At 51.7% G+C, this 26,325-nt stretch overlaps 1 protein-coding gene across 1 annotated transcript in view; it reads right to left on the bottom strand.

Moving 5' to 3' along the window:
- LOC119848330 (nuclear receptor ROR-beta-like) overlaps nt 1-21,510 on the bottom strand; it is a 40,751-nt gene extending 19,241 nt beyond the window's left edge. The window contains exon 1 of the mRNA XM_038384017.1: nt 20,327-21,510. Coding sequence (XP_038239945.1) covers nt 20,327-20,333 — 7 coding nt within the window. The 5' untranslated portion in view covers nt 20,334-21,510. The remainder of the gene's footprint in view (nt 1-20,326) is intronic.
- Nucleotides 21,511-26,325: the final 4,815 nt, after the last annotated feature.

The following is a 26,325-nucleotide window of genomic DNA, read 5'->3' as shown; positions in this document are numbered from 1 at the left end:
CCCCATGCAGCAGCATGGAAGTACTGAGTCCGGGCTAGAGAGTGCCTCCCGGCAGCTGGAGCAGGGCCCTCTTCCCTGCGGCTGTTGCAGTGGCTGGGTTCCCAACCACGGAAACAACTTGCCAGTTGGATTCTCCATCCCTGCAAATCTGGCAGCATTGCTAGAAGAGCCACTGTAGTTCACACAGGACAGAACCCAGGGAAGCCACATTGGTCCCTTCTGGCTTGGAAATGATGACCCTAAGGGGTCTGCTTGCAGCCCCTTCCCTGTAGCAGGCAGCCACCTGGGACCGATATGGAAAACCGCCTTGGCGTTAGGCCCCCCAGCAGCACTGTCCTGCATCCGCTCTGGAGGGGAGGGCTTGGCAGCCGTTCTCTGCTCTGCTTGAGCTGAGCTGCTAACAGTCTTCAGCTCCTCCTTCTTCCTCAGATCCGGGAGGTGATCTGCAGCCCCCTCACCCAGGCAGCCCTTGGCCTTCCTGGCAGGTATTACATGGGTCCTGGTGCCTGGGAAATAGTACATGCCATTTGGATCAGGCCTTGCCCATTAAATCGCTAGTGACTCAACACCCTGTTGTGGCACTAGGGGGCGCTAGGCTGCCATCTTTTACATGAGACTTAAAACCAAGGTCCTGGTCATTCACGGTCATTACAGATCCCAGGGTGCTTTGGGCTCCACCATGGTCATGCTTAAATCCCCAGCTCAAGTAATTCCATTCTGCCTCCCTACATTCCCCTCCGCATTTCCAATGGATTCTTCTTTACCTGCTGTTGCATGGTGTTGCCCCGAGCTGTTTCCACCCCAGAGGAGGCTGCATTTCAGTGGCAGGTTCAGCGCTGTGTATAGTTATCCGGGGTGTTTTGGGGTCCATTGAGATGAATGACACTAGAGAAATCTAAGGTGCCACAAGTACTCCTTTTCTTTTTGCGAATACAGACCAACATGGCTGCTACTCTGAAACTAGGGAAATCATCACCTTTATTGTAATTGTTATTCTCCAGCTCCAGAGGCTGATTTTGTACAGCTATTTGTTCTCCCTCATCTAACCCATGTTTTCATGTTTCACCTTTCATCTTAAAGGACCCCAAAGAAATTCAGAAACTAGAAGCCTGATTTTCGGAAGTGCTGAGCACCCCCCAGTCCACTTGAAGGCAATGGGAGCTGTGGGGGCTCAGCACCTCCCAAAAATCAGACATTATATTCAGGGATTCCTTCATCCACTGCTGACATGCAGCCACCTCTGGGGTGGAATGAAGCAGCCATCCTGCCTGTAAGGAGGACAAGGTTTTACATCTCATCCACAAGACAGATCCCCTTGTGTCACAGTGCCTCCTAACCCCACCTTCGGACAGAGGCTCAGCTCTCACACGGGGGGAAGAGCGCCCCCTAGTAAGTGTGCCATCTGCATGCTCCTTGGAGGTCTCATTTAAGGACTGACCCCACTAATGCCAGCTGAACCTCACAAGATCATATCTCCAGGTAGTATCATTCCTGGCCTGTGCTGTTTGCACCCAGCTGTGGTTAGATGTTCTGCTGCGTGTATGTTTTCTCCCTGTGTGCTGCCCCAGCTCTGCATAGACAGCCGGCACAGCAGAGCTCGAGCAAAACGCCCAATGACCACAAGAACCGTTAAGGTACGAAGGTGCCAGGCCAGGTTTATTGTCGACAAAGTACAGTAATAGCACCTGGCAGACTCTATGAGGTACTAAGACATGTATGCCTGTGACAAAGGACACAGCTCAGTGAATGGCAGGACTTTCCATTCCCCCCTCGGCTGGACAAAGGTACTCCCTCTGAGATACCTCTGTATACATTCCAGTGTCCCCCACCAGCTGCCCGGGACCCTGAGAAATGTAACTAGCATCCAGTCCAGTGTCCTGAAGGGAGGCTCTGGAATTCCTGCATGACCACCTGAGAGGAGGTGACCCAGCTATGCAGCTCTCCGGGGTCACTGGCAGGCAATGGGGCACCCTCTGTCATTCAGCCCTGCTAGGAAAGAGATGGACAGTAACCAGTGCCTGGCTGCTGCTGCCGGATGCTGGGGATGTCTCCGAGAAAAGCTGCTGCGAGCCACGGCTAGATTTGCATCTGCTCCGGTGACCCGCTTGGGACACAAGGTGCTCAGGAGATGCTCAAGGAGAGCCGGGGGTGAGGACCCACCTTCCTGCTGACCCTGCGGCTTCCCGTCCACTGCCAGAGCCCAGCCTCTTGGACAAAGACGGAGCCCAAAACACAAACAGAGATGCTAGGGGATCCCACAGTCAATTACCTCAACGCCTCCGGCTGAGTAGGGGGGAGCGGGAGACGGGGCGGGGGCTCAGCGGGTGGAAGTGAGTCCAAGTAGGAAGAATGGGTGGGACAGAAGGGGGGGAGTACAGCAGGCAAGGAAGCAGAATGGGGGCAGGGCAGGTGATGACATACCAAAGTGATGGGCGTGTTATAAACACAAGGCACTGGGTGGGTGGAAGGGTGTGTACAGAGGGCGAGAGAGAGAGAGAAGAGTTGTACACTGCGTAACAATCCTGCAATCGTGGGTTGTCGCCGCTCTATTTTCTATATGAATACAGCCCAATAACAGCAAACCAATCAATCAATAAGAATTCACCCAGCACGGAATCTCAGGGCAACTTGCCAACCATCATTGACCAAGCCACACAACTGCAACGCTCGACGGAGAGGAAACTGAGGCACATGCTCATGTCCAGCCAGGGCCTCAAGTGTCAGCAGTGGAAATGGGTTTCTGGAGTCTGATCTCCCTCTCGCCTGCCTCCCCACCAACTGCGCACAGGTGTGTGGAGCTCCTGTTATTTAAAGCTCCGGCAGCAGGGGGCCCTGGCACAAAAGCCCAGCGGTAAGCCTCTTGGTGCAGTTCGTCATGCAGCGATATCAGTGAGTGGAGAATCTCCCTCACAGTAATAGTATGGGGAGAATGATCTTTTTCCTTCAGAAAGATCGAGTGACTTACCCCAGGAGCCCGGCCTTGAACCCAGATCTCCTGAGTCACTGGCCCAGGCCCCACTCACAAGAGCATCCTTCCTCCCTACAGCACAGCATTAACCTTGTTACTTGTGCCTTTCTCACGAGTGGCCAAGAAGCAGCTTTGGAGACTTCCCCTTGTAAAAAGAACACGGCTAGGACCATACAGTATGGTGCAGCGGATGGGTGCCTGGCTTATTATACCAACCCCTGGCTCTTCCACTGCACTTTCCACCAGGAGATCTGAAAGCACGTTACCCAGGAGCCCAGTAGCATTATCCCCATTTCACAGATGGGGAAACTGAGGCACAGAGAGGCGCAATGAGTTGCCCAAGGTCCCCCAGCAAGCTAGTAGCAGAGGCAGGACTAGACCCCAGGGCTCCCCAGTGCAGTGTTCCACTCACCAGGATACCTGCGCCTCTGAGGCCAGCACTAAGCAAAGATAACACAGCACTGCAAAAGACAGAGCAGTCCACCGATTCCTTCTGTATGTTCTGTGAGAGGGAGACGCCCCACAATGCTCATTTCCCACTGCAGGGAGCCCCATTCCCAGAATACAATGCTCCTATCATCTGTGTCTCCTGTCACCCTGATTCTCATCTCACCTCTGATTTCCGATGACCAGAAAGATTCTCTTCTCATGTGCACGTGTGCATGTGTTTGTGTGTGTACATACATTTGTGCATGTGTTTGAGCACACGGATTTGTGCATGTGCATTGGTGTGTGTACATGCATTTGTCTGTGTTTGTGTGTACATGTGTTTGTGCGCATGCGTTGGTGTGTGTACATGTGTTTGCTGATGTGTTGGCGCACACCCCTTCTTTTAGGTGAGGGTTGTTTTGGGCGAGGACAGGGCTGGGCTGGGTATGGGCAGGAAGTGGCACAGGTGTGCCATGTGGGCACGACAACAATGGGATGGGAATGCTGAGGGAGGGATGCACATTTGAACCTTGCTCCCTACCTCAGCCCCTATAAAAGGGGGTGCATTCCCCCAACCCCAGCATCCCCTCCTCTTCCCTTCCACCAGCAATTCAAAAGGAATTGAGTTTGTCTGAGGACCAAGGTGGGAGACCTGGAAGAGCACCCTGGGCCCAGCTGTGTGGTGAGCGAGGGCACATCTGAATGGAAGGGGTTGGGAACTCCGAGAGAGACAGACCCTGTGTACTTGTGTGAGCACACATGGGAGTGCGCAGCTGGAGCTGGGGGACTCTCTGTCACCCTGGGGGTGCTGGCAGGAGGAACATGCTGGACAACGGCTGAGACTCGGTGCATATAACATTTGAGCCACGAAGGAGTTATTGGGGAAGCATTTCATTCCCTTTTATATCTCTTCTCTTCCCCTATGCCTGGCCCTGCCCCACTGGCAGGTCAGTCAGAAGATCACAGAGCTTGTTTCCAAAGCATCACCCATTCATACGTGACCCAGGCCCTGATCCTGAGCCCACACCTCCCACTGGGCCCAGCTTGGCAGGTTCGGTACCTCCGGGGCCCAAAGTAAGCGGAGCCAAAGAACAAGAAAACCCACCTTTGCCAAACTGAACACTGTCAGATCTTTTGTCTTCTAGAATTGCTGTGATGGCAGGGCAGGAAACCCAGCAACTGGAACAGATTCCAGCAGGCCCAGCCTGTGACATCACAGCCCCACTGCCATGGAGACAGGTATGACTGCACAGTATATGTGGATACAGTTACGACTGTACATCGATACAGGAGTACATAAGTTCGGCCATCTGCAACAGATCAGACTCTGAAGGCACTTTGATTTCATGGTGTAAAACATGGACAAAGAAGAAGCTATATTGTCCAAAAAGACCTATAAACAATCCACTTCCCGGAAGAAACGGGGACGATAATACTAGGTCAGAGTTAAGGTTATTGAGGGAATTATACATTTCCAGACTTTCAATCTTTTTTTAAACTTGAATCCTAGCTGAGAATTTTTTGCCTTTCGAGCAGCTATGAAGAAAAAACAAATCAAATGTATTTGTATTACGGTAGCTTTTTCGGGTCCTAAACAGGATCGCAGCCCCATTGCGCTAGGACACAAGGGGACAGTCTAATGAGATACTCTTCTTCGGTAACCAAGGTAGAGATACAAGCTCAACTCAAACTTTGTGGCACTGTGTGTGGAAATGGCTTTTAATTGCAATCCTGTTTATAACTTATCACAGAATCATTTTAATGCAATCCAGAGCAGAACTTGTCCCAATTATCCCCACGTATCCTGTTAACCCACAATTGAGAGTAAACAAAAGGAGGGAATGAAACCAACAGCTGGAGCTGGTGACTTCTTGGAAAGGAAAGGGCTCATCTTTAGTATAAATATCAAATCCGACTTTCCCGCAGTGTCAGTTCTGCTGCAGATGCTACAGCCATGGGAGATTTAGCGTGACCAACGGGCCCGATCCACGACAGCGGGAGCTGGATCGGTGCGTTCTCCTGTGGATGTTTAGAGCTCCACTGTGCTTTGAGCCCCTCTCCAGTTGTCAGGTCTTGTCTCCTAATGAGGTATAGAGGAAAATTGTTCTTTGGTCTTTACCTCCCCTCCCCTTACTCCCTCCCCAAGCTCTTCGCTTTCAAATCAACAGAAACATTTGGAAAATTTTACTCTGCAAGGAAAGAGAAGGCAGTGAGGAAGGCTGGCATTGCACAGAGACAGAGTGTGTGGCCTCATGTCCAGCACTGCAGTGCTAGACAACAACGAGACTCGTGACTCTGCTGTACGGAGGCACGGAGCCCTCCAACGCAGGATGGCCCAGTGGGTAGGGTGCTAGCCAAGGACTCAGGAAAGCTGGGTTGAGTTCCCGGCTCTGCTACCCTGGGCAAATCTTTTAGCTTTTCTGTGAGTCTGTTCTCCATGTGTGAACTGGGCATAGTGGCCCTGCCTGACCTCATCGGGACACTGGGAGGAGAAATACATCATGTTCAGACCGTGATGGCAGCCAGTGGCTAAACCAAGGGGTTTTATGTAACGTAGAGCAGATAGGCGACACCCGTCACCCGTCACACTGGCTGTCCTCCCCAGCCTTGGCAGTGAATGAGGGGGCCGGTGCCCATGAAGTGGGCCCCATTAGCCCCTAAACAGAGCATGAGGCGGTCACATGACACACCCAAGGCCAATGGCAATGAATTTCCTGCGCTAACTACTAGGCAACACCATTGTAGCATTTATTCCATGCTTTATACCCCGTGTGAATCTAAGGTTTCCCATGTGTCCAAAGCCAGAGGACAAGAGCTGGGCATGTGCAGATTCGTTAGCCATTCTCTGTGCTGACGAACATGGATTCCTTACAGCAGGAATTTAGGGACCGAAACCTGATTTCTATTTGGAGCAAGCAGCCTGCCTATTGTGGGCTAAGGGCCCTTAACCAGAGATAGATACTCAGAGCCCCCAGCTATCCTGCAAGGCACTTACCTAGCCTTCACCATCCTGCTATCTGAGCAGCTCAGCGAAGGATTGTAACTCTCCCCTTCCAGCCCCCTGAGAGGTAGAGAAATTTTACCCCCTTTCATAGATGGTGATCTGAGACTCACAGGGGCTGTGGATCAAGGGCTGCACCCCACTCGATTCCCAGGCCAGCACCCTACCCACCTAACTGGTCAAGGAGGGAATCTGAGACTGGTGCATCCTCTGGGTCAGTTCCTGCTCTGCCACAGACATCTCAGGTGACCCTGGGAAAGTTACTTAGAACCAGATCCTCAAAGCATTAAGGGCCTAAATATCCCAGCGGAGCTGATCCTTAGCCGCTCTGTGCCTCAGTTTCCCCTCTGTGCCATGGGGAAAATAGCCCACCCCTGCCTGCCAGGGAGTGGTGACGATCAACACACCGATGATCAAGAAGCACTCGGGGATGGGGGCCAGATAGGTGCCTAGGACTGACAGCTGGAGCCTCTTCCAAACACCCGACTGGCGGTGTGTTGACGCAATGAATTATCCTGGTTTTTAACGAGGTGTTTATAGAACAGCAGGCCCTTCCCCGTCAGTGGGGAAAGAAGGGGTCAGAGTTAAAAAAACAAAACAAAACAAACCCAGCCAGCAATTAAAATGTCCCAGCCCTGGGATTTGCTCCTTCCCATTGTCAATACCTCTTGCCTAACTCCCCGCCCCACCGGCACCGTGGGCCTGAAACCGCACGGGTTATATAACTAGCCTGAGCTAAACGTAATGCTGACGACACCAGCCAGGGCCTGCCCCGCTTCCGTAGGCCGACTGGGCCAAGTGGCTTGTTTGTTGACTCTGTGCGGGCCACAGTTGGTCCCTGGACCTATCAGTCAGGCTTGTGCCGAGCTCATGAAGTCATGCTGTCCTACTAACACACTTTCAGCTTCTAATACCACTTAACAATATGCTTGTATAAGCAGGGCCGCTCTGGATTAACCCTTCCGAAGCCAGGGGCGCTTTCACTGCTTCCTGCTCGCCTTGCCTTGGCGGACTGGGTCTCTCTCCAGCCTGCCCCTCGCACCAGGGCTGAGCCGTGGAGAATCAGAGTTATTTGGGGACTGGGAATCTCTGGCACCCAACTGCTCCCTGGCAAGGAACTGGAAATCAATGTCTTTCAGGCCTGGTCCACCTCCAATGGCTTCTGCAGGGCGACTCCTGATTTACAGTGGCGTAGCGTAGGGGAGAAGCAGGCCCTGTCTGTTGTTGCCCGCTCACACCTTGTTCCTATCATTTTATATCCCCCGAGTAAGAGTGCCAGAATCTGATCTCACCTGCACCAGTGTAAATCGGGAGTCACTCCACTGACACATAGGGAGTTACTCCAGGTTCTTACCCACATGTGACCCAGACCAGACTCTGTCCCAGAGTCTATATGCCTAACAGGGAAGCGGCCCCAGAGAAGCGTACTCACAGCTGAATGCAAAGCGGGGTCCCTGCTATGGTGCAGACAGGCTGGGATCTCCTGGGTGCCTTTCTCTAGGCAAGAGATGTAGGAAATGTGGATATAGGGTTGCCAACAGTCCCTTATTACAAGGGACATCCCTTATTTTTTCATCTCTACAACAAGATCGGGAGTTGCCGAGTACTACAAAAAGCAGCAAGAAAAACCCCTGCAAATCTCACTGAACTAGGTGACTGGGCAACAAAATGGCAGATGAAATTCAATGTTGATAAATGCAAAGTAATGCACATTGGAAATGATAATTCCAACTCTACAAATACAATGATAGGATCTAAATTAGCTGTTAACACTCAAGAAAGTGATCTTGGAGTCATTGTGGATAGTTCTCTGAACACATCCACTCAGTGTACAGTGGCCATCAAAAAAATGAACAGAATGTTAGAAATCATTAAGAAAGGGGTAGATAATGAGACAGAAAATATCCTCTTGCCTCTATAGAACTCCAGGGTTCGCCCACATCTTAATACTGCATGGAGATGTGGTCGTCCCAACTCAAAAAAGATATTTTGGAATTGGAAAAGGTTCAGAAAAGGGCAACAAAAATGATTAAGGGTATGGAGCGGCTGCCATATTATTAGAGATTAATAAGATTGAGACTTTTCAGCTTGGAAAAGAAATGACTAAGGGGAGATATGATAGAGGTCTATAAAATCATGACTGGTGTGGAGAAAGTAAATAAGGAAGTGTTATTTACTCATTCTCATAACACAAGAACTAGGGATCAGCAAATGAAATTAATAGACAGCAGGTTTAAAACAAACAAAAGGAAGTATTTTTTCACACAACGCACAGTCAACCTGTGGAACTCCTTGCCAGAGGATGTTGTGAAGGCCAAGACTATAACAGGGTTCAAAAAAGAAGTAGATAAAATCATGGAGGATAGATCCATCAATGGCTATTAGCCAGGATGGGCAGGGATGGTGTCCCTAGCCTCTGTTTGCCAGAAGCTGGGAATGGGCAACAGGGGATGGATCACTTGATGATTCCCTGTTCTGTTTATTCCCTCTGGGGCACCTGGCATTGGCCACTGTTGGAAGACAGGATACTGAGCTAGATGGACCTTTGGTCTGACCTAGTACAGCCGTTCTTACGTTAAATGTAGGTGAATACTGGTTATTATTATTAATAATAATTAATAATAAGGAGGCGGGGTGGGGGTGAAGTACAACGTTGGTAATCCTGTGTGGATACTTTTGCAGGCTAGGAAACCCAACTATGTGTCTACGCAACAGGCCCAAGGCCTAGCTAGGAAAGAACCTCTCCTTTCCTGTCCAGAAGAGGTCCCCAGTCTAGGTAACTCTCCCCCCAGCATTCGTACATGGCATTTCTCCCTGCACTTCCCAGAACCCTGAAGCCAAGAAATCGCCACCCTTCCCAATCCCGGTTCCAAGCGGCTGGGGATGAGGCCCCACTGAATGGGGATGTGCTGCTTGCAGGAGACAACTCCCAAGGTTTCAGCAGAGCGGGCAACACCCTCATCCAGGCAGGAATTGGCACCGGCACGGGCGACCCAACTGCATTCCTCCCAGGCTGGCAAAGACAGCAGGGTGTGCCCTCCACTTCATCCTCTTCCTCCACCCGCTCCCGCCCCCCCGGCTAAACATCCCCACTCATTGCTGGGATACTGCTGTAAACAAACAGGGCGGGGGCCTCTCTCTCCGCGGTGCCCATCCAGAAGTCCCAGAGCCCCACCCTTGGAGCGACCGTGATGCACACACATGCCAGTGCTTTGCTACCCGGCAGGGAACGCTTGCCTCCCTGGAAGCGGTGAGCTAGTCCTTGCTTGTCTCACTCTAACAGGGAACAGGAACGGAGACACAGCCCCATGGAGAAGGGCAAAGTTCCCTCCAGGAGTTCCAAAGAGTCATCTCCCTGGAGTTGGGACTGTGCTGGTAGAACAAGTACAGCCTGGCCTATCTGTCACCCTTAGGGACACAGTAATGTGGGCGACCAGCCTTCATGCTTCAGGGCATGAGCTGATGGCTGGCTGGGGTCAGAAAGGAACTCGCTCTGCCCAATGTACAGAACAATGGAGTGTAGCACAGAGGTCATCCTGTAGCAGTGTCCAAAGCAGGATACTGGGCACAATGGAGTATCAGTGTGTTATGGCAGGATCTCATGCTACATGGAACTTGCCTGGGGGAGGCCATGGTAGAGGGTCCATTGATTTCTGCTGGCAAGGTAGGAGGGGCTCCTCATAATTAATCTTACATTACTGAAGCGTGTGGAGGCCCCGACAAAGGTCACGGCCCAGTTGTGCTAAGCGCTGTACGCACACATTGGGAGACACAGTCCCTGCCCCCAGGAGCTTACAATCGCTACTGGCCCAAGGGTGGGAGGGGAAACGCAAAGAGAGAAAGGGCTCTGCCGACAATCTGGGCTGGAGCTGGGACAAAGCTCCCTGGCAAAGCCTATGGCCCAGCTCCTCAAAGGGGTTTAGGCACCTTTGATTTCACTGGGAGTTAGGTGCCGAGATCTCCGCGAGGAAGAGCTGGGCCTGTAATTCCTTCCTGGGCCCTGTGCATTCCCGCTCTCTGGGCTGAAGTAGCTCCTCCTGCTGTCAGTCATGGTGTCCTGCTCTGAGCAGCGTGGCTGGCGACGGGCTGTGATTGTGTGAGGATGGAGGGTGAGGAACCAGAGAGGAAAGAAGGGGAGGGAGAGCGCCCATTCCCTTCCTGCTTGGGTGGCTGCATTGCTGAGCAGTCAGAACAGAGGGCTAGGAATCAGGGCTCCCAGCTTGACCATTGATTCACAGCAGGACTGGTGACAAGTTGCTTCCCTGCCTCAGTTTCCCCTTTGGCCTGCTTTGAGATCACTGGGGAGGGGAGTTGTGTGCATTGTGCTATTGCTTCCCCCTGTGCTCCTGTATCCTCTCTCCCTTCTGCCCCCTGCCCCGCTGTAGGCGCAGCACCCCTCAACTCAAGCACTGCACCTCCCTGCATCCTCCAACAGTGGTGGAGCAAGAACCAGAAATCCCCCAAAGGAAATCCCCCACAGGCTGGCTGGCCAATCTTCCCACAGACGTTGCGGGAGCTGCTTTGCCATTGCAGGGCTGGCTGGGGAATCAGATGAGGGGGAGACAATCCCAGCAGCTGGGCCCCAGCTGACTCCCTTTCCCATTTAAATCCCAGCAGAAGTAGCAATATGTCAGAGGGTTTTGTAAAGATTTGGGTCCCCCTGCCTCTCCCCCCGTCACCTCTCCATGTCCCCCATATTTTGTCACTGCCCCACCAGGAATCAATTTCATAAATCCCAGCCACCTGCATGAGGCTTAGACAACCCCAGCGGTCCCGTGGCCAGACAAGACCCTTTCAAATTGAATCCCGACTCTCTGTTGTTATTTCATAACTGAAAGCCCAGATTGCATGGAGCGGGGCTGGGGTTAATTAAATCAGATGGTGTCTCCGGGGATGATGTAATTACGAAACATCTGGTGGGTGAACAGAAAGGAGGAAAGTTTGTAATCTAGCCCCAGACTCCCTATTGGTTATGAGACACGCATGTAGCGGAGGGGTGCTGGAGGCAACGGCTGTGTGGTCTAGTGGTTGCAGAAGGTGACAGGGAGGCTGGAGGTCTGGTTTATTGTCCTAGCTCTGCCACGGGGCTGCTCTGGGATTATGGGGGAGGGAAGCAGAAATCAGGACTCCTAGGTACTGCCCCTAGCGCAGGATCCTCGGCCAGTGCAGTGCTGATTTACAGCAGCTGAGGATCCAGCCCCTGGGACACGTCACTGCCCTGTTCTGTGCCTCATCTTCCCCATCTGTAAAATAGTAGTTATTCACCTTTCAAAAGCGCTTTGAGAGCCTTGGATGGAAGGTGCTAATAATACCACCAGAGCCTCCAGCGTGGGGGATCCCCACTACTCTCTGATCGCAGGCAGGCCCTATGGGCCCTGTCCTAACTGCTAGACCACACAGCTGCCCCTTTGCACAGGATCGGTTGCCCTCGGCCCAGCTCCCCCCTTTGCAAGTGCAGTGCCCTGCACGGATGCGGGGTTTCTCTCAGGTGCGGGATGCATCATTGCAGGGGCTTTGGGCAGCACGGAGCAGACACTGACATTATCAAACCCTGACCCTCCCTGGCCTCGTTTCCTACTGGAGAAGTCTGGTTAGGGCATCATGAGCAAACAGCGCCACAGGGCTGAGGTACCAGCTCCGGTGCTGGGGGAGCCGGTGCCCAGGCCCCCCGGGAAGTATTATCCTTCCACCCACCGTGGGGACAAGCAGCTTTGTGGAGCTGCAGCTAATTACCCAGCAGGCCTGTGGGGAAAGTAGGTCCCTGCCCCATCCTGCTGCGGGGAATCAATGCCTCCGAACAGGGCAGGGGAAGCGAGTGGCAATTAGTGTCTGTTCCCCCCCTTGCCTTCATGGATCCCACTGCTGCATAACGGGGCACAGCTCCAGCCAAGAAGACAGCGGGGGCAGGGGAGAAATTGGCTTTAATGAGGAAGATGATGGAGCAGCTCAGCGAGCTCCCTGGGGACGAAGGCTATTCCATGGAGGGTGCTGTTAGCTTCAGCCCCACGAGGGAGCTTTGCTCCCTGGAGGAGGATGGGGTCTGGGATGTTGGGTACAAGAGGCCATGACCAGCCTCCTCTGCTGGCTGGCTCGTCCAGGGTAAATCTTGGAGGCTTAGGTGTGTGGGAAGCTGGCTGGCTGGGTCACCCCGCTGGAAAGCCCAGCTGAGATTCCCCAGGTCCCAAGAGGTAACTTCCTCGGCTTCCCTGCTGCCAAGAAGGAGCCCCAGGCTCTTTGCAATCCCACCAGCCAGCCTGGGGAATGCAAATCTGGCTCAGCTCATGCCAAGAGGAAACGGGCCAGGGCCGTGGTGGTGGAGGGCAGGGAGAGAGAGCAAGTTCGTTAGCGAGAGGTGGAGGGGAAGCACTGGCATGGGCTTTGGCTGAGGGGAAAATTGGCTTTAATGAGGAAGCCCCTGTGAGCTGGGGGACCGGGAGATCCACACACCTCACTAGCAGAGCCAGGGCCAGCACTCAGCACCTGCTGCCCAGTGCTCCACCGCTCTAAGCATTAGCCCCTGCTCCCTTCCCAGTGCTGGGAGCAGCGTGCTAGCGTCCTCAGCCTCACTTCACAGACCACGAGATCACAGCCCTCTCCCAGCCCCGGAAACAGAGCCCAAGCATTGGGATTCCAAGCCACCGCTTTGAACCACTGGAAATCAGGACAGGTGAGGAGTCCTGGCTCCTAGCCCCCTCTGCTATAAGTACTAGACCCACCTCTTACCCAGAGCTGGAAACAGCACCCAGTATCCTGACTCCCTCTCCCCCACTCTAACCACTACACCATACTGCCTTCCCAGGGCCAGGGCTGCTGCCTAGGAGTTGTGTTTCCCAGTCCCCTTTTTTAATCCACTAGACCCTCCCAGAACCGGCACTAGAACCCAGGCAGCCTGACTCCCAGGACTAACCACAGCACTTGCATCCCTAGTGTGCACGTTGACAGCCATGGGTCCTGTCCTTCGCTGGCAATTGCATCCCAAGAAAATGGAGAGAGTCTGAAACCCGCCCTTAATTCTCTGCTCTTTGCTCCTCCTTAGATCACGTGGGCCTTTTTCGCTGCAATTATCGTTTATCATCATTTGCTGAGGAGCCCAGTGGCCTCAGGGCATAGACGTCCAAGAAAAAATTAAAGTGGCTCTGATTAAATATGTTGTTGTTTGTATCTTCTAGGAACCCGATATAGGGGAACTCTGTGATCCCGCATCGGCTCCTCTACACTGCATTCCCTATGGTCTCTGAGCATCTGCCTCTGGCGGCTTTCAAGGCTCAGCTGCCCACCCGAGATATCCAATTACATACTAAGAGCAGACTAATGTGTACAATCCCCACTGTCTTCTGTTGGGTGGGGACTGGACTTCTCAGATGTGTGTCATAGCCCCTATACTGCTACCCCTGCCCTAAGATTCTCCTTTAGCTCAAGTAGTAGGGCCCTGGGCCTTTGGATCAGCAGGGTCTGGGTTCTATCCCTACTGTTGCTGGGAAGTTCTGTGTAACAGCCACAAAGTTACTGCTGTAGGCGGGCAAGGCTCTGTAGACCCCTTGGCCTGTATCTCCACTATCCCACCGCACCAGTGGCCAGATGTGGGGCCATCCGGAGATTAGGCTACAGTTCAGCAAGGTAGGGGGCATCTTTCCCCCCAAAGGCTGGTAGTCACCCACCAGGTTCCTGGGGTCCCACCTTCATGCTCAGAGCCAGCAAATTCGCCCCCAGCGGTTCCATCCCTCCCCAGTTCTACATGTGTCTTTGAGCTGAGATGTTCCAGGTTGTTACAGATCAATGGGCCATCTACTCCAGCACCCTGCTCCAGGCCAGATGTTCCCTCCAGAAGAGCTCTTAATACAGCTAAGTGCTCGGTTAATTTTTAATAGCCGGGTCATGGGGGAAGAGCAATGCTGCACCCCAGTGGAACTCCATTGCCTTCCACTGGAGATGATTCAGGCTGTTTGGGGACTCTTCGCTTGCCATTCAAACTTCAGGCACGGTTAATAATGAAGGCTCGTCCCAGCTGGTTGGGTGGCTGGGGTGGTCGTCATCAGCCTGACAAAGTGCAGGAGGAAAACAAAACCTCGAAGAGATGTGGGGGCTGATTCTGAGATGTGCTGTTGCACATCCCCAGCGACTTGAGCACCCCCTAGTGCAGGCTGGGATCCCGCCAGCCAACGGGAGCCTCCCAATCCAAGGGTGCCTCATGCATTCAGGAGCAGCAGGGGCTTAGGGCTTAATGTAAGATCTTCCTGCTCCAGGCCTGTCTTCCTGCTCCACGAGACCGGACTGAGCTGCTGCTCACAGACCTGTGGCAGGTGCTTCTTTGCCTTGAACAGTCCAGGTCAGAACCAGGGGGTGCTACTATGAGCAGGCAAGAGCAGCTCGTTTGCACTGCAGCAGTGACCTCCCTAAGCGGTTTAACTAAGTCTGGTTAGAAACCGGTTTAATTTAATCGGTGCCACCTCTCTGTGTGCATGCGGTTTCCAAGTGCCCAATACCGATTTAGCATCAGTTGGTTTCTTCCCAGCTTACGTGAAGTATATCTCAGGTGTTCTTCAATCCCTAGAAGACCTCCCTGCTCTGGTGGGGCATTCGATGTAGCTAAGTCAGTTTCCAAGTCAGTTTAGTCACATTGGTACCATTTTCTCGTGTAGACAAGGCCTTCGATTGGAAACTCCTGGGGGCAGGGACTGTCTTTTCAACACCCACATCTGTGCAGCACCTGGCACAATGGGGTTCAACTCACGGCTGAAGGAGAGGACTCAGAGGCAGAGTTGTGTCTGCGCATGTGAGGACAGAACTGAGCCCAGCTGATGTAAATTCACAGCAGAGGGAATCTTTCCCCTTCCCTACTTGGGGTGCCAAGAGGACTGGCTGCCTAGGAATCATCAGTTCATGTTGCCGCCGTACTGAAGCTCTGACGCAGTTTGTGAGTCACGCCCTGCAGCGGGATTGTCAGCTTTTCCCATCTGTTTGGCTGGTATCGCTCCAACCTCCTTGACACCCTGAGTGGAGTTTGGGAGGGACTCTGGAGAGAGTGTTGCTCAGAGGCTAGAGCAGGGGGGACTGGTGATCAGGACTCCTGGGTTCAATTCCAATGACTCGCGCCATGATATTGGACAAGCCGCTTCCCTTCTCTCTGCTTCAGTTCCTCCCTGGGGAATGAAGGGCCCAGTTCACCTCTCACACTGGTAAGGAGCCACTCTGCTGAAGTTAACAGAACTACACTGGCATAAGCGAGCTGATATGAGGTTCAACAGGTCTCACCAAGGGGAAGCCAGGGTTCAAGAATGTGCTTTGAGATCCTCGGCTAAATGTGCTAGAACAGTGGTTCTCAACCAAGGGTATGCAGAGCTCTTCCGGAGGTCTATCAACTCATCTAGATATTTGACTAGTTTTATAACAGGCTACATAAAAAGCACTAGCCGAGCTGGTACAGACTAAAATTTCACACAGACAATGACTTGTTCATACTGCTCTATGTACTATCCACTGAACTGTAAGGACAGTATTTATATCCCAATTGATTTATTTTATAATTACATGGTAAAAATGAGAAAGAAGCCACTGTTCAGTGCCTAGTGCGTTGTGACACTTGTCTTTTTCTGTCTGATTTTATGAGCAAGTCGTTTAAGTGAGGTGAAGCTTGTGCGGGACACAAGACGAATCAGACTCCTGAATGGGGGACAGCGGTCTGGAAAGGGTGAGAGCCACAGGGCTAGAACAGAGTCCAGCTGCTGACAGCAGCTCTGGAGCTCAGACGGGACTCATTCATCTCCTGAGCTCACTAAGCAACGCGGTCTCCTTTAATAACAGAACGGTGCAGCTGTCTCCCGTCAGGGCTCACAATGCTGGGGCAATCGCTGCAGTACAAGGTGTGACCCCCCCATGCCATATCCCCCCATCTCAGTTAGCCATATGGGAAGGGCAGGGTGGCTGTGACCCCCTGAGAGCTCTTTGTGATGCCCAGGTGGAGGGGCCCTGGGATAAGGGACAGCAGCTCCCTCCTTATGAGCCTCTGCTGGGAAGGGTCTGTGCAGCTCGCCAAGCAAACCTTTGTTCAGCTAACAGTGCCGGAGGTTCGGGGCAGGGGGTGGGGGACGCCGGCTCAGATGTTCCATAAGGCACCTGGATGCAGGTGCACTGGTGCTGGCTCCCTGACTTGTTTCCAGCGAGGCGGTGCCCGGCCAGAACGAAGACCATGATGCCGTGCCTGACTCGCTGATAGGTGGGTGAAAAAACCACTTGTGGTATGGCAGGAACTCTGCATGGGGGGCTGGCAAATACGCATCCAGGCATTGCCATGTGGGGGGCTGGGCAGGCATCACATCAGGTGCAGCAGCCTGGTTCTGAGCACAGCTTCCCCACCTGTCGGCCGCTCAGAGGTCCCCTGCACTGTGCTAGCCAGGGCATGAGTCACTCTGCCCATTAGAGGCAGGCTGTGGGGTCAGACCCTGTGTGCCTGGGTCACCAGTGCCAACACTTTCCCCACTCTAGACGACAGGGATCTGAGGCAAAGGGAAGCCCCAGGGTGCAACATACAGAAATGGTCTGTCCTCTGTATCGCGGATTCAGTCAGATCCCTGGCACAGGGCTATCGGTTGGAGAGGGAAGCACGGTCCTGTTTATTTTGCTGCAGCGCAACCTGCTATTACATTAGGCCCAGATCCAAATTCACCGCAGGGCGAGAGTGAAGCGCATGGGGCCTTTTCAACTCGTCCCAGATTTTACGTAAGAGAATCAAGAGGGAGTGTTCAGCTAGGCAGCGTCTCAAGAGCCAGGTGTGCTTACGTATAGTGCACGTGGCTATAAAATGACTCTCACAGAACTGCAAGGGCCCGCACATACTAGACAGCGCTCAGAGATACTGACAAGGTGCCATCCTTGCATGGACACACACACACACACACACACACACAGAGTCTGGATCAGATACCAGCTGGCTGCCAAGGTCAGCCAGTTACATTTCAACCGGGGCCACTGAAACCTTAAATCTGGAGTCCATTTTCCCAGTGGCTCAGCATTAGCCGAGGAGATATAAACTGCATTCCAGCCCATATAATCCTAACACACACAGACACCCAAATTATACACACACACACATATTATGTATGCACTGACACACTATACAAATGCACCCGGCTCTCATGTGAACACACCCTTTTTATACATAAGCTCAGGGCCTGATCTTGACACCTTTACTCATGGGGGTAAGGATGACGCAGCTGGGCCCTTCAGATGTAAGCGGCTTGGGGCAGGGACTTGAGTCCCGTTATTTGTCTGTACAGCCCCATACACACCAGCCGGGGTCTAGAATCACTACTGTTATCTGACATAGTATACTTGTGGGTAGGGGTGTACGGGCTCTTTTGCAAATCCCAGCCTAAGGGAGTTAGACACTCAAGTCCTGCTGTATTGCAATAGGAGTTGGGTGCTGAATTCTCTTCAGATATTTTGAAACTTCCAAGCCATCATCATCATCTTTGCACCCCACATCTCCTGGGTGAGTTTTAAGCCTCATTTGGTGCTGCCCTAACTGGGTCCATGGCTATTACCCAGTGGGGAGAGTTACTTTCCCACCCTGGTCAGCACTGGGGTCCCAACACTCAAGATCTCTTTCCCAGCACACGGTTGGTGTGTTGGCTGAAGCATGCCCTTCGTAGCTCCAGGAAGGCCGAGACTACCGACTACTCCACATTGCGTGCAATGCCGGAGTAACTCGAGCTAGGTCCCTTCTCACCCAGATGAGTGTACACATGCTGTATAAATGGGAAAGGAAGCTCCTCCTACCTCCCCCCCCCCTTTTCTGATTTTCCAATGACAGATCTAGGTCACTAGGACAACTTCTAATACTTGCCAAGCCCACAGCACTCTCTTAGCCATGCTGGCTTTCAAAACAAGAGGCCAGGAGCTTTATAAAACCAATAGGATTATACAATGTGAGCCTCGCGCGTCTCAGTCTGCACAGAATGCCGTCCTAGCTAGTTGAAACAGGGAAGGGTGGGGAAAGCCACAGAGAGAACAAACAGCTGAGTATAATTAATAGGGAAGGGTATCTGTACATAGGAGGTGGTAAAAAGGCAATTCAGATCAAGACAATTTTTGGTTTGAATTCGAACGGAGAACCCAACCTGCGCTCGCCAGGTATATCGGGCCACCCATCCTCCATTGGCGTAAATCGGTGTCGCTCCAGACAGCCGAGACAACTAACAACCCCCCAAAAATGCAAAGGAAGGAAACTTCACCCACCTGCTAATTAATTGCTCAGTGTTTATGCTGTGCTTTGGCCATGCGAAGCGCTACCTAACGGCTAGGCGTTGTTATTAATTGGGAGGGTGTTAACACTCTCTTCGCCGTCAACAAGCCTGGACGTCAGGCTGAGAAAGAAAAGGCAATCGATGGCCACACGGGCCCAATTCCCCAACATCCTGCGTCCCGTGCTGTCAACGTACCCCCCTGCGTGTAGAACGCCATTGCTCTGATGTGGCGACATTTTCCATCCACCTCACGCTGGTGCCAATGACGACATGGGGCGCAGGGAGATGGAGAAAATGAAGACCTCTGCGGCAAGAGGAAAATCAGGCCAATATGTATCTCTGTAAGGAGTTGTGTGAGGTTGGTCTCACACACACACACACACACTAACATCCAACAGCTTCTCAGATAGCCACCCAGGGAACACCGATCCCAGGAAAGTCACCAGAACGTGATGGAAACAGAAAATCACTTGAAAGGAGGAAAGAAATCGGCACAACACGACTACCGCGGGGGGACCAGCAGGAAGGGTCCAATCCTCAGCCAATGGCCATCGGAGCCTTTCTACGCTTCGGGGGCAGAATCAGTCCCGAGCTTTACCACTGTATCCATTACTTCCTGCAGGATCGTTCCCAATGCAATCTCTCAATCTTCCCCCCTTCCACCTAATTCGTTTGATTCCTATTTTCATTGTTTTAAAAAAAGAAAGGTCGGGAATAATCTCTAATAAGAACAGAAGGGGGATCCAAATGGTCAGATCGTCATGCCAGTGGCTTCTGACCAAGTCAGATATTACCAGACGAGTGTACCCCCAGATGACGACCAGCTCTCTCCTCGTACGAAATCACTTGCTTCAAAACACTTTTTCAACCTCCCCTTCCATCCCTCCCGTAAAGGAAAATAATCAAAATCCTTAATAATCACCAAAAAAATCAAATTAGAACAGGAGCAACATATTGAAAAGGAGCTTAAGAGCTTTTCCTAGCAGTGAAATCCTAAATGGGGTGTAAGCTGATGCATAAAATGGAACAAAACAAATAAGAATTGGATTCATAATCACAAACGATTCAAACCTCTCCCCCCCACAAAAGTCAGATTTACCCATATGCATCTCCACGCAAATGGACAGTCAGTTTCAAACCCCTCCTAGCAACAAACAACTTTAGCAGTGGAAAAATATTTTCCCTTGTCTGCTTTGTCCAGAGCCTAAAATACTGTGCAGCTCTTTTGGAGCATAGAAGAAAAAACCCCACGATTCTGTGTGTGTTCTGAGCGCCAAGCGATGGGTGACTGTATCTTTTGTCCAAATACCACAAAAACAACCGTACTGTCAGGGAAATGTGCACCCTAACTTACAAAAAAAATTACAAGAAATTCCACCCCCCCTACCCTCAGGAACATACAGAACAGGCTAAATCTCTCCAAGAGCTCTCCACACACAGAGACCAAACAATATACATCACAAGTCACAATCTGCGTTGTGCTTTTTCAAATGCACTTTTTAAAAAAAAAAAATCTTCCAGACTTTTTAACAGTCATAAAGGATACAGTTCTTGGACTTGGCTATCCAAGTTGAAGTGATGCACAGCTCACTATCTCCGAGCTGGTAATAAGAGAAAAAGGCTCATCTGTGTGACCAAGCGAAAGTTGTCTGCACTGTAGATACGCATGCATCATAATAATCTTACCTCGCATCTTGGGGCTTTCTGGTATTAGTACTGTATTGAGAATATCATGAAAACAGGCAGCACAGGTGCCTAGGACAGCAGCAATTCCTTCGATAAATCAAGTCTCCAGGATTGGGTCCTTGTTCTGTGGTGGTGTTTTGCTCTCCTAATTATGGGTAAGTGACTGGATCTTCCTCTTCAGCCACTCTAAGTACCTGCCCCTCTCTCTCCCTCTCCTGGGCTGCTAGTCCCTGCTACAGCTCTGTTAACCTACTTTCCGCTGGAGCCTATGGAGCATGTGGAAATTCACATGACAAACCCTGCTCAGACCCCGCCCACCTCAAGTCAGTTTCACTTTGCGCCCCGCCCCCTTTTCTCTCTCTCTCTCTCCCCCCTACCTGCATCCTCAGCTCCCTGTATCCACTTTCTTAGACATATTTCCTCTTCTCACGCCCTCCCCTCTGATACGAATCAGGCCTGGTGGCTGGCTTCTTTTTTAAAGCAGGGGAAATGAATGAACAGGACAACCGGGGAAAGCCAGTGGACCTGGGCAAGGGCTTGTCATACCAGCCCTGCATCACCGGCCACCCACGCGTACCCTTGGATTACATGGAAGGGCCTGATCCTTCTGGCAGTTTCCCCCATAAGTAGGTTTATTCCAGTAGGTAGCCCTGCTGAAGTCTAGGGCCTGTCCTGGGCTTCTCAACTTCTTTTGATGTCACTGCGCCTGATCCCTGCCCCATTGGAGCGGAAGGTACTGGGTACGTGTAAAATGGTGTGCCAGCCCTGTAAGTGCCTCCTGCTGGCTGGGCATGGCTCTGCAGAGACCTGCCTCAGTTTCCCCTTCTCTCAGGGCCCTTTAAGAACTCCACACAGCCCACAGGTGTAAGGCAAAATTCCCCTGCAGGGGTTTTACTCTATTAAGTCCTAATAAAGTCTCTTCCGCCCAGACTCAAAATAAAGTCTCCCTGGCCTGTCAGGAGGCTGCACAGCTCTGCTTTCTTGGGGCCTGTGTTTCTGTGTTCTCAGCAGCTTCCCCACCTGCTTCCTTCAGGACTCTCCCAGCCGCTCTCTATGTCATTCTTTCCCTGACCTCCTGGGGCTGAGAGAATGCCACCAGTAGCTGGCCTTGCCTTGCTCCTCTCTTGCCATGTATAAGGCGCAGCTGCCTTCCTGCAAGCCTAGCTAAGCAGCAGGTGATTACTTCAGGTGCTCTCCTCCCACTCTCTCTTAAAGGGTCCTCCACCCTCTGATAGTGTCTCTCAGGATCAGCTTTTCAGCATGGAGCCGCACATGTCAGCACGAGTGTTTTCAGCTCCAGGCTCTGTAACATGCATGCAAGCATCTGCCATCATCAATTTCTCCCTTCACCTTAAAACCCATGAGGGGGAACTGTCCAACATTAACCCCTGAGACTGACAAAAAAGGGAAAGTTATATTTAAAAAAGACATGGATCGAGGGCTAATGAGTGCATCTGTGCCTGAGTGTTAGCGGCTACAGTTGTCTTTCTACAAGCTGTGCTCTAGCTCAGCCACAAGTGATGGGCTCGAGGGAGGAATCAGCTGTGAGATTCTCAGGCCTGTGCCACCGGGTCGGACTAGACCAGTGGTTCTCAACCTATTTACCATTGTGCACCGCATATGCAGCTCTCTGTGTGTTGTGTGGGCTGCATCCACACAATATATACACTACCTGGATGGCCCAGAGGATGTCACACGGGCTGCAGCTGTGTGCTGATTGGGCCACTGATGGGCCATGGGTTCAGAACCACCAGACTAAATGATCAGAATGGTCCTTTCTGGCCATAGTACCTAGAAACTGTTTATTATTCCATAACGCTTAAGAATGAAACGTTAAGAGATTATAATGAAACATTGCTTCCCTGTACTCCCCATCTGTTGTCTTTTGTCTTACACTTAGATTGGAAGCTCTCTGGGGCAGGGACTGTCTGTGTTTGTACAGCACTTAGCACAGGGGGGTCCCGGTCTGGGGCTAGGGATCCTAGGTGCTACGGTCATACAAACAATAAATAATCCTAATCATGAATCTGGGCCTGTATAATTAGTATCTTTACAAGAGCCGAGGCTAGCTGCTGTTTCCTAGAGCCGAGAGTGAATGTTGCAGGGTGGAGGTCACTGCTCTGTGTCCTCCGCAGCTTCGGAAAAGGCCCTGACGTGTGTGAGCCTGCAATGCATCACTGCAGCAGAGGGTACAAGACCAATGGGATCCCATGCTGCATGCACAATGGCATTGCTCCAAGTTTTGTTTCTGTGTGACCTGGTGGGGGTAGCCTCTGGCATCAGTGGCTACTGCCCCAGGCCATTTCCTGAGCATGACCTTTTTATAACCCCGACCCATGCCAGCTGACTGGGACCTGGACATAAAGACCAGACTTTTATTAGTGCTCCTGTGTGCCATGCCTTAAAACAGTGGTGTCAGTAGTGGGATAGCAGAGCGTGAGCAGTCATGTTAAATAGAAACTTGTCATCTAAAGTCCCTGGCAGGCTTGGAAGTTCTGCTGATGTGCTTTGCCATGCTGGGGAGTGAAGTGGGGGGATAAAGACTGAAGGATGAGTTTAATATGCCCTATTCCCCTTGACTCGCTGTACTTTGCTGGGTGCAATGCAAAAATGCTGGTTCCAATGGCAAAACAAGGTGGGACCATGGAAGGCTGGGCTTCATGGCCTGGCCCCAGGTTCATTGCAAAGCCCTAGTAGATTCTGGGGAGCCATTCTTCAAATGCTGCAATGCTCACCCTAGTTTATTAGATCACGGGCAGGGGCAGGGGTCAATAGACGTTGAAACAGAAAGGGAGACTGAATTGCACCAGCCAGGACAGGTGGGGGAGCTGTGAGGGATGCCAGGGCAGGTGGGAGAGTTCCCATCTCCCTGCTCCCCCTACTTCAACTCCCAGACAGAAAGACGAACACTGTAGTGCCAGCATCTGAGAAGCTTCTTTAGCCAAAGGATGACTCACCTGGAAGCTACGCGGCAGGAAACCAGAGCCAAAGAATAACCACATCAAGAGGGACCAGCAGCTCCGCCCAGTGCGAGGGAGAGGGAATGACAGATCCCAGAAGGTGCCAGGCAACCTGCCCAGGTAACAATCCCGGCATCCAGCATAACCGCCCAAGGGCCATTCCTGCAGGAGGGAGAGAAGACACCTGAACAGTCTCAAGAAGGGGGTTGGGGGAAGCTCTGCCACTGACCCTGCAGGTGACCTTGGACAACTCCCTTGTCCACTCTGTGCTTGTTTCCCCTCCTGCCCTTTGTCTATGTCGACGAGAAGCTCGCTGGGACCAGGGCTGTCTCTTGCTATGTGTTTGCCCCATGCATTGCTGGTTGCAAATCCATCTGAGCTCCTCCAACAGAAGGGCAAACTACTAGCCCAGAACTGGGGGGTGAGGGTTGGGATGGCTTGGGGCCTGAGCCAAAGCCCACTGAGGTCGACATGAGTATTACCACTGGAACAGGCCTTTGGAGCACTGGAAAATGTACTTTGGAGCCAGGAAGCAATGAGACCTAGGAATAATCTCCGTGGAGAAGTGCTGAAAGCTCCACAAGATTGGACAAAGCAGTGGAGAATATGGTGCATGGAACAATCCTGGTAGGGAATAAGTGTCTGAGTCTCTACTATGGCCGTAGGTCTTTCACAGCCCTGGTTTCCGTAACTCTGGTGGCTGAGGACTTTACGTTATACCAGCCTCAGTGCGAACCCTGCCCCAGCTCAGGCAGCCAGGGCTGTCTCCATTCCTTATATAATCTGTTCCACACAGATTTATTTCACCCGTGACAGTAAAGTCTTACCCAACGCGCTCATCAGCTAAGTACAGCCTGGAATGGGTTTGCCAGATGATCATGTGCAGTTCCTGTGCAAAGGCCCTGGGCGTGGCAGGGTGCCGAGGCTTGGAGGGGATAATACCCGAGATAGTTTCCTTGGTCAATGGAAGGGAGAGAGAGGAGATTTGGGGAGGAAAGGAACTTGGGGGCAAAGTGGCTGGTGGAGAGGGGGGAGAGAGAGGGATGTGGTGGGTGCATAGGAGGTACAGGCTTGGACCTGGGTTCAAATGTTGGTCTAGGTCACAAGGTGAGTTTGGTACATGAACCTCAAACAGCAAACAGCCCCCTTCCCACGCTCAGTTTGACATGGTGAGGACTATGGTCCTAATTCAGCAGAGCACATGCTTTAAGTTAATCTGTCCTGAGTGAGCACAGGATGGGATTATTCGAGGGCAAGCAATGTGGCCTAGATTAGGACTCAGGAGCCCCCAGTCCTGGTTTTTCAGATGGGTGACATGGAGCTAGTCACTACCTGGCTCTGTGCCTCAATTTCCACTTCTGTGAAATGGGGGTGATGATACTGACCTCCCTTTGTACAGTGCATTGAGATCGCCCGAAGAAAAGAGCTAGGCAGTATTATCACTAAAATGATACATATTCTTTGCAGAATCGGGCCCCCCGCAGCCCTCAGACACCCATATAAACACATATGGGCAATTAACTATCCCCTGACTCCTCACCGGACCTGTAGGGTTTCCAGGACAGGGAGTGAAACACCAAGTAATGGAAGTTGTGCTGTCCTGGGTGAGTGGAATATACAGTAGCTCCCAAACAAGCAGAGCCAGCGCAGTGGAGGGAGGCGAATCGCGCCCTGCTGTCCTCGGATGCTGCTGCCTGGCATGATTTTGCTGATGGCAAATAGGATCCGATTAATTTCTAATGCTGTTCAAATTCGCTCTTTTCCTCCCTCCCTTTCGCCTCCTCCTCAGAGCCTTCTCCGCATGGATAGACACAGACGTAGATGGAGGCTGACACATCCGCTCGGTATTTATAGACTATGCTTCCACCAGAGTCCTGAGAGTGTGTCTCGTGATTCTGGCAAGCTCAGAGAGAGGGGCATTCCCGCCATGGAAAAGCAGTGCTTAGAGCTTTTTAAACTCCCAACCCACCCTAAGAAAAAGCAGGTGATGATCTTCGCCTCTGTTCTGAGAACAAACAACAGGAGAGTCTAAGAGAACAACAAGGAACCAAAGCAGACTCCATAAGAGAGAGCACAGTGTGTTTGCCTTAGCACAAAGTGGCCACGGACAGCAGAGTCCTTAATTACACCTAGCTCTTACATAGCGCTGTCCAGCTGTAGGGCTCAAAGGGCTTTATCTAGGAGGTCCGTATAATTTATCCCCATTGTACAGATGGGCAAACTGAGGCCCAGAGAGAGGAAGTGGCTTGCCTAAGTAGGCCAGTGCCAGAGCCAGGAATAGACCTCAGCTCTCTTAGGCCAGTGCTTTATCCACTAGACCATGATTATTGTTAATTATTATTAGGGTGGCACCTAAGAGCCTCAGTCACTAACCTAGACCTCATTGTGCCAAGCTTTAGAGATGTAAAAGTACAGTAGACAGAAAACAAAAGCATGAGGGTTATATAACTAAACACACCACACCTGTAATTAAAAATGCCTATTACTGCTAAGCCATTGCATGGTGACCCGGAACTGAAATTTCTATAGCACACTGCACCCTATTGGCATTAAGAGCACCACACTGAGGAAGCCACTTGCAGTAAGAACATCGGAATGGCCATACTGGGTCAGACCAACGGTTCGTCTAGCCCAATATCCTGTCTTCTGACAGTGGTCAATGCCAGGTACCTCAGAGGGAATGAACAGAACAGGGAATCATCAAGTGATCCATCCCCTGTCACCCATTCCCAGCTTCTGGCAAACAGAAGTTAGGGACACCACCCTGCCCATCCTGGCTAATAGCCATTGATGGACCTAGCCTCCATGAACTTATCTAGTTCTTTTTTGAACCGTGTTATAGTCTTGGCCTTCACAACATCCTCTGGCAAGGAGTTCCACAGATTGACTGTGCGTTGTGTGAAAAAGTACTTCTTTTTGTTTGTTTTAAACCTGCTGCCTATTAATTTCATTTGGTGACTCCCAGTTCTTGCGTTATGAGGAGTAAATAACACTTCCTTATTTACTTTCTCCACACCAGTCATGATTTTATAGACCTCA

The sequence above is a fragment of the Dermochelys coriacea genome, chromosome 25 (genome assembly GCF_009764565.3).
Source record: "Dermochelys coriacea isolate rDerCor1 chromosome 25, rDerCor1.pri.v4, whole genome shotgun sequence".
NCBI classification, from domain to species: Eukaryota; Metazoa; Chordata; order Testudines; family Dermochelyidae; genus Dermochelys; species Dermochelys coriacea.
Note: the sequence above shows the minus strand (reverse complement) of the source record. Positions and strands in the feature narration are given on the sequence as shown.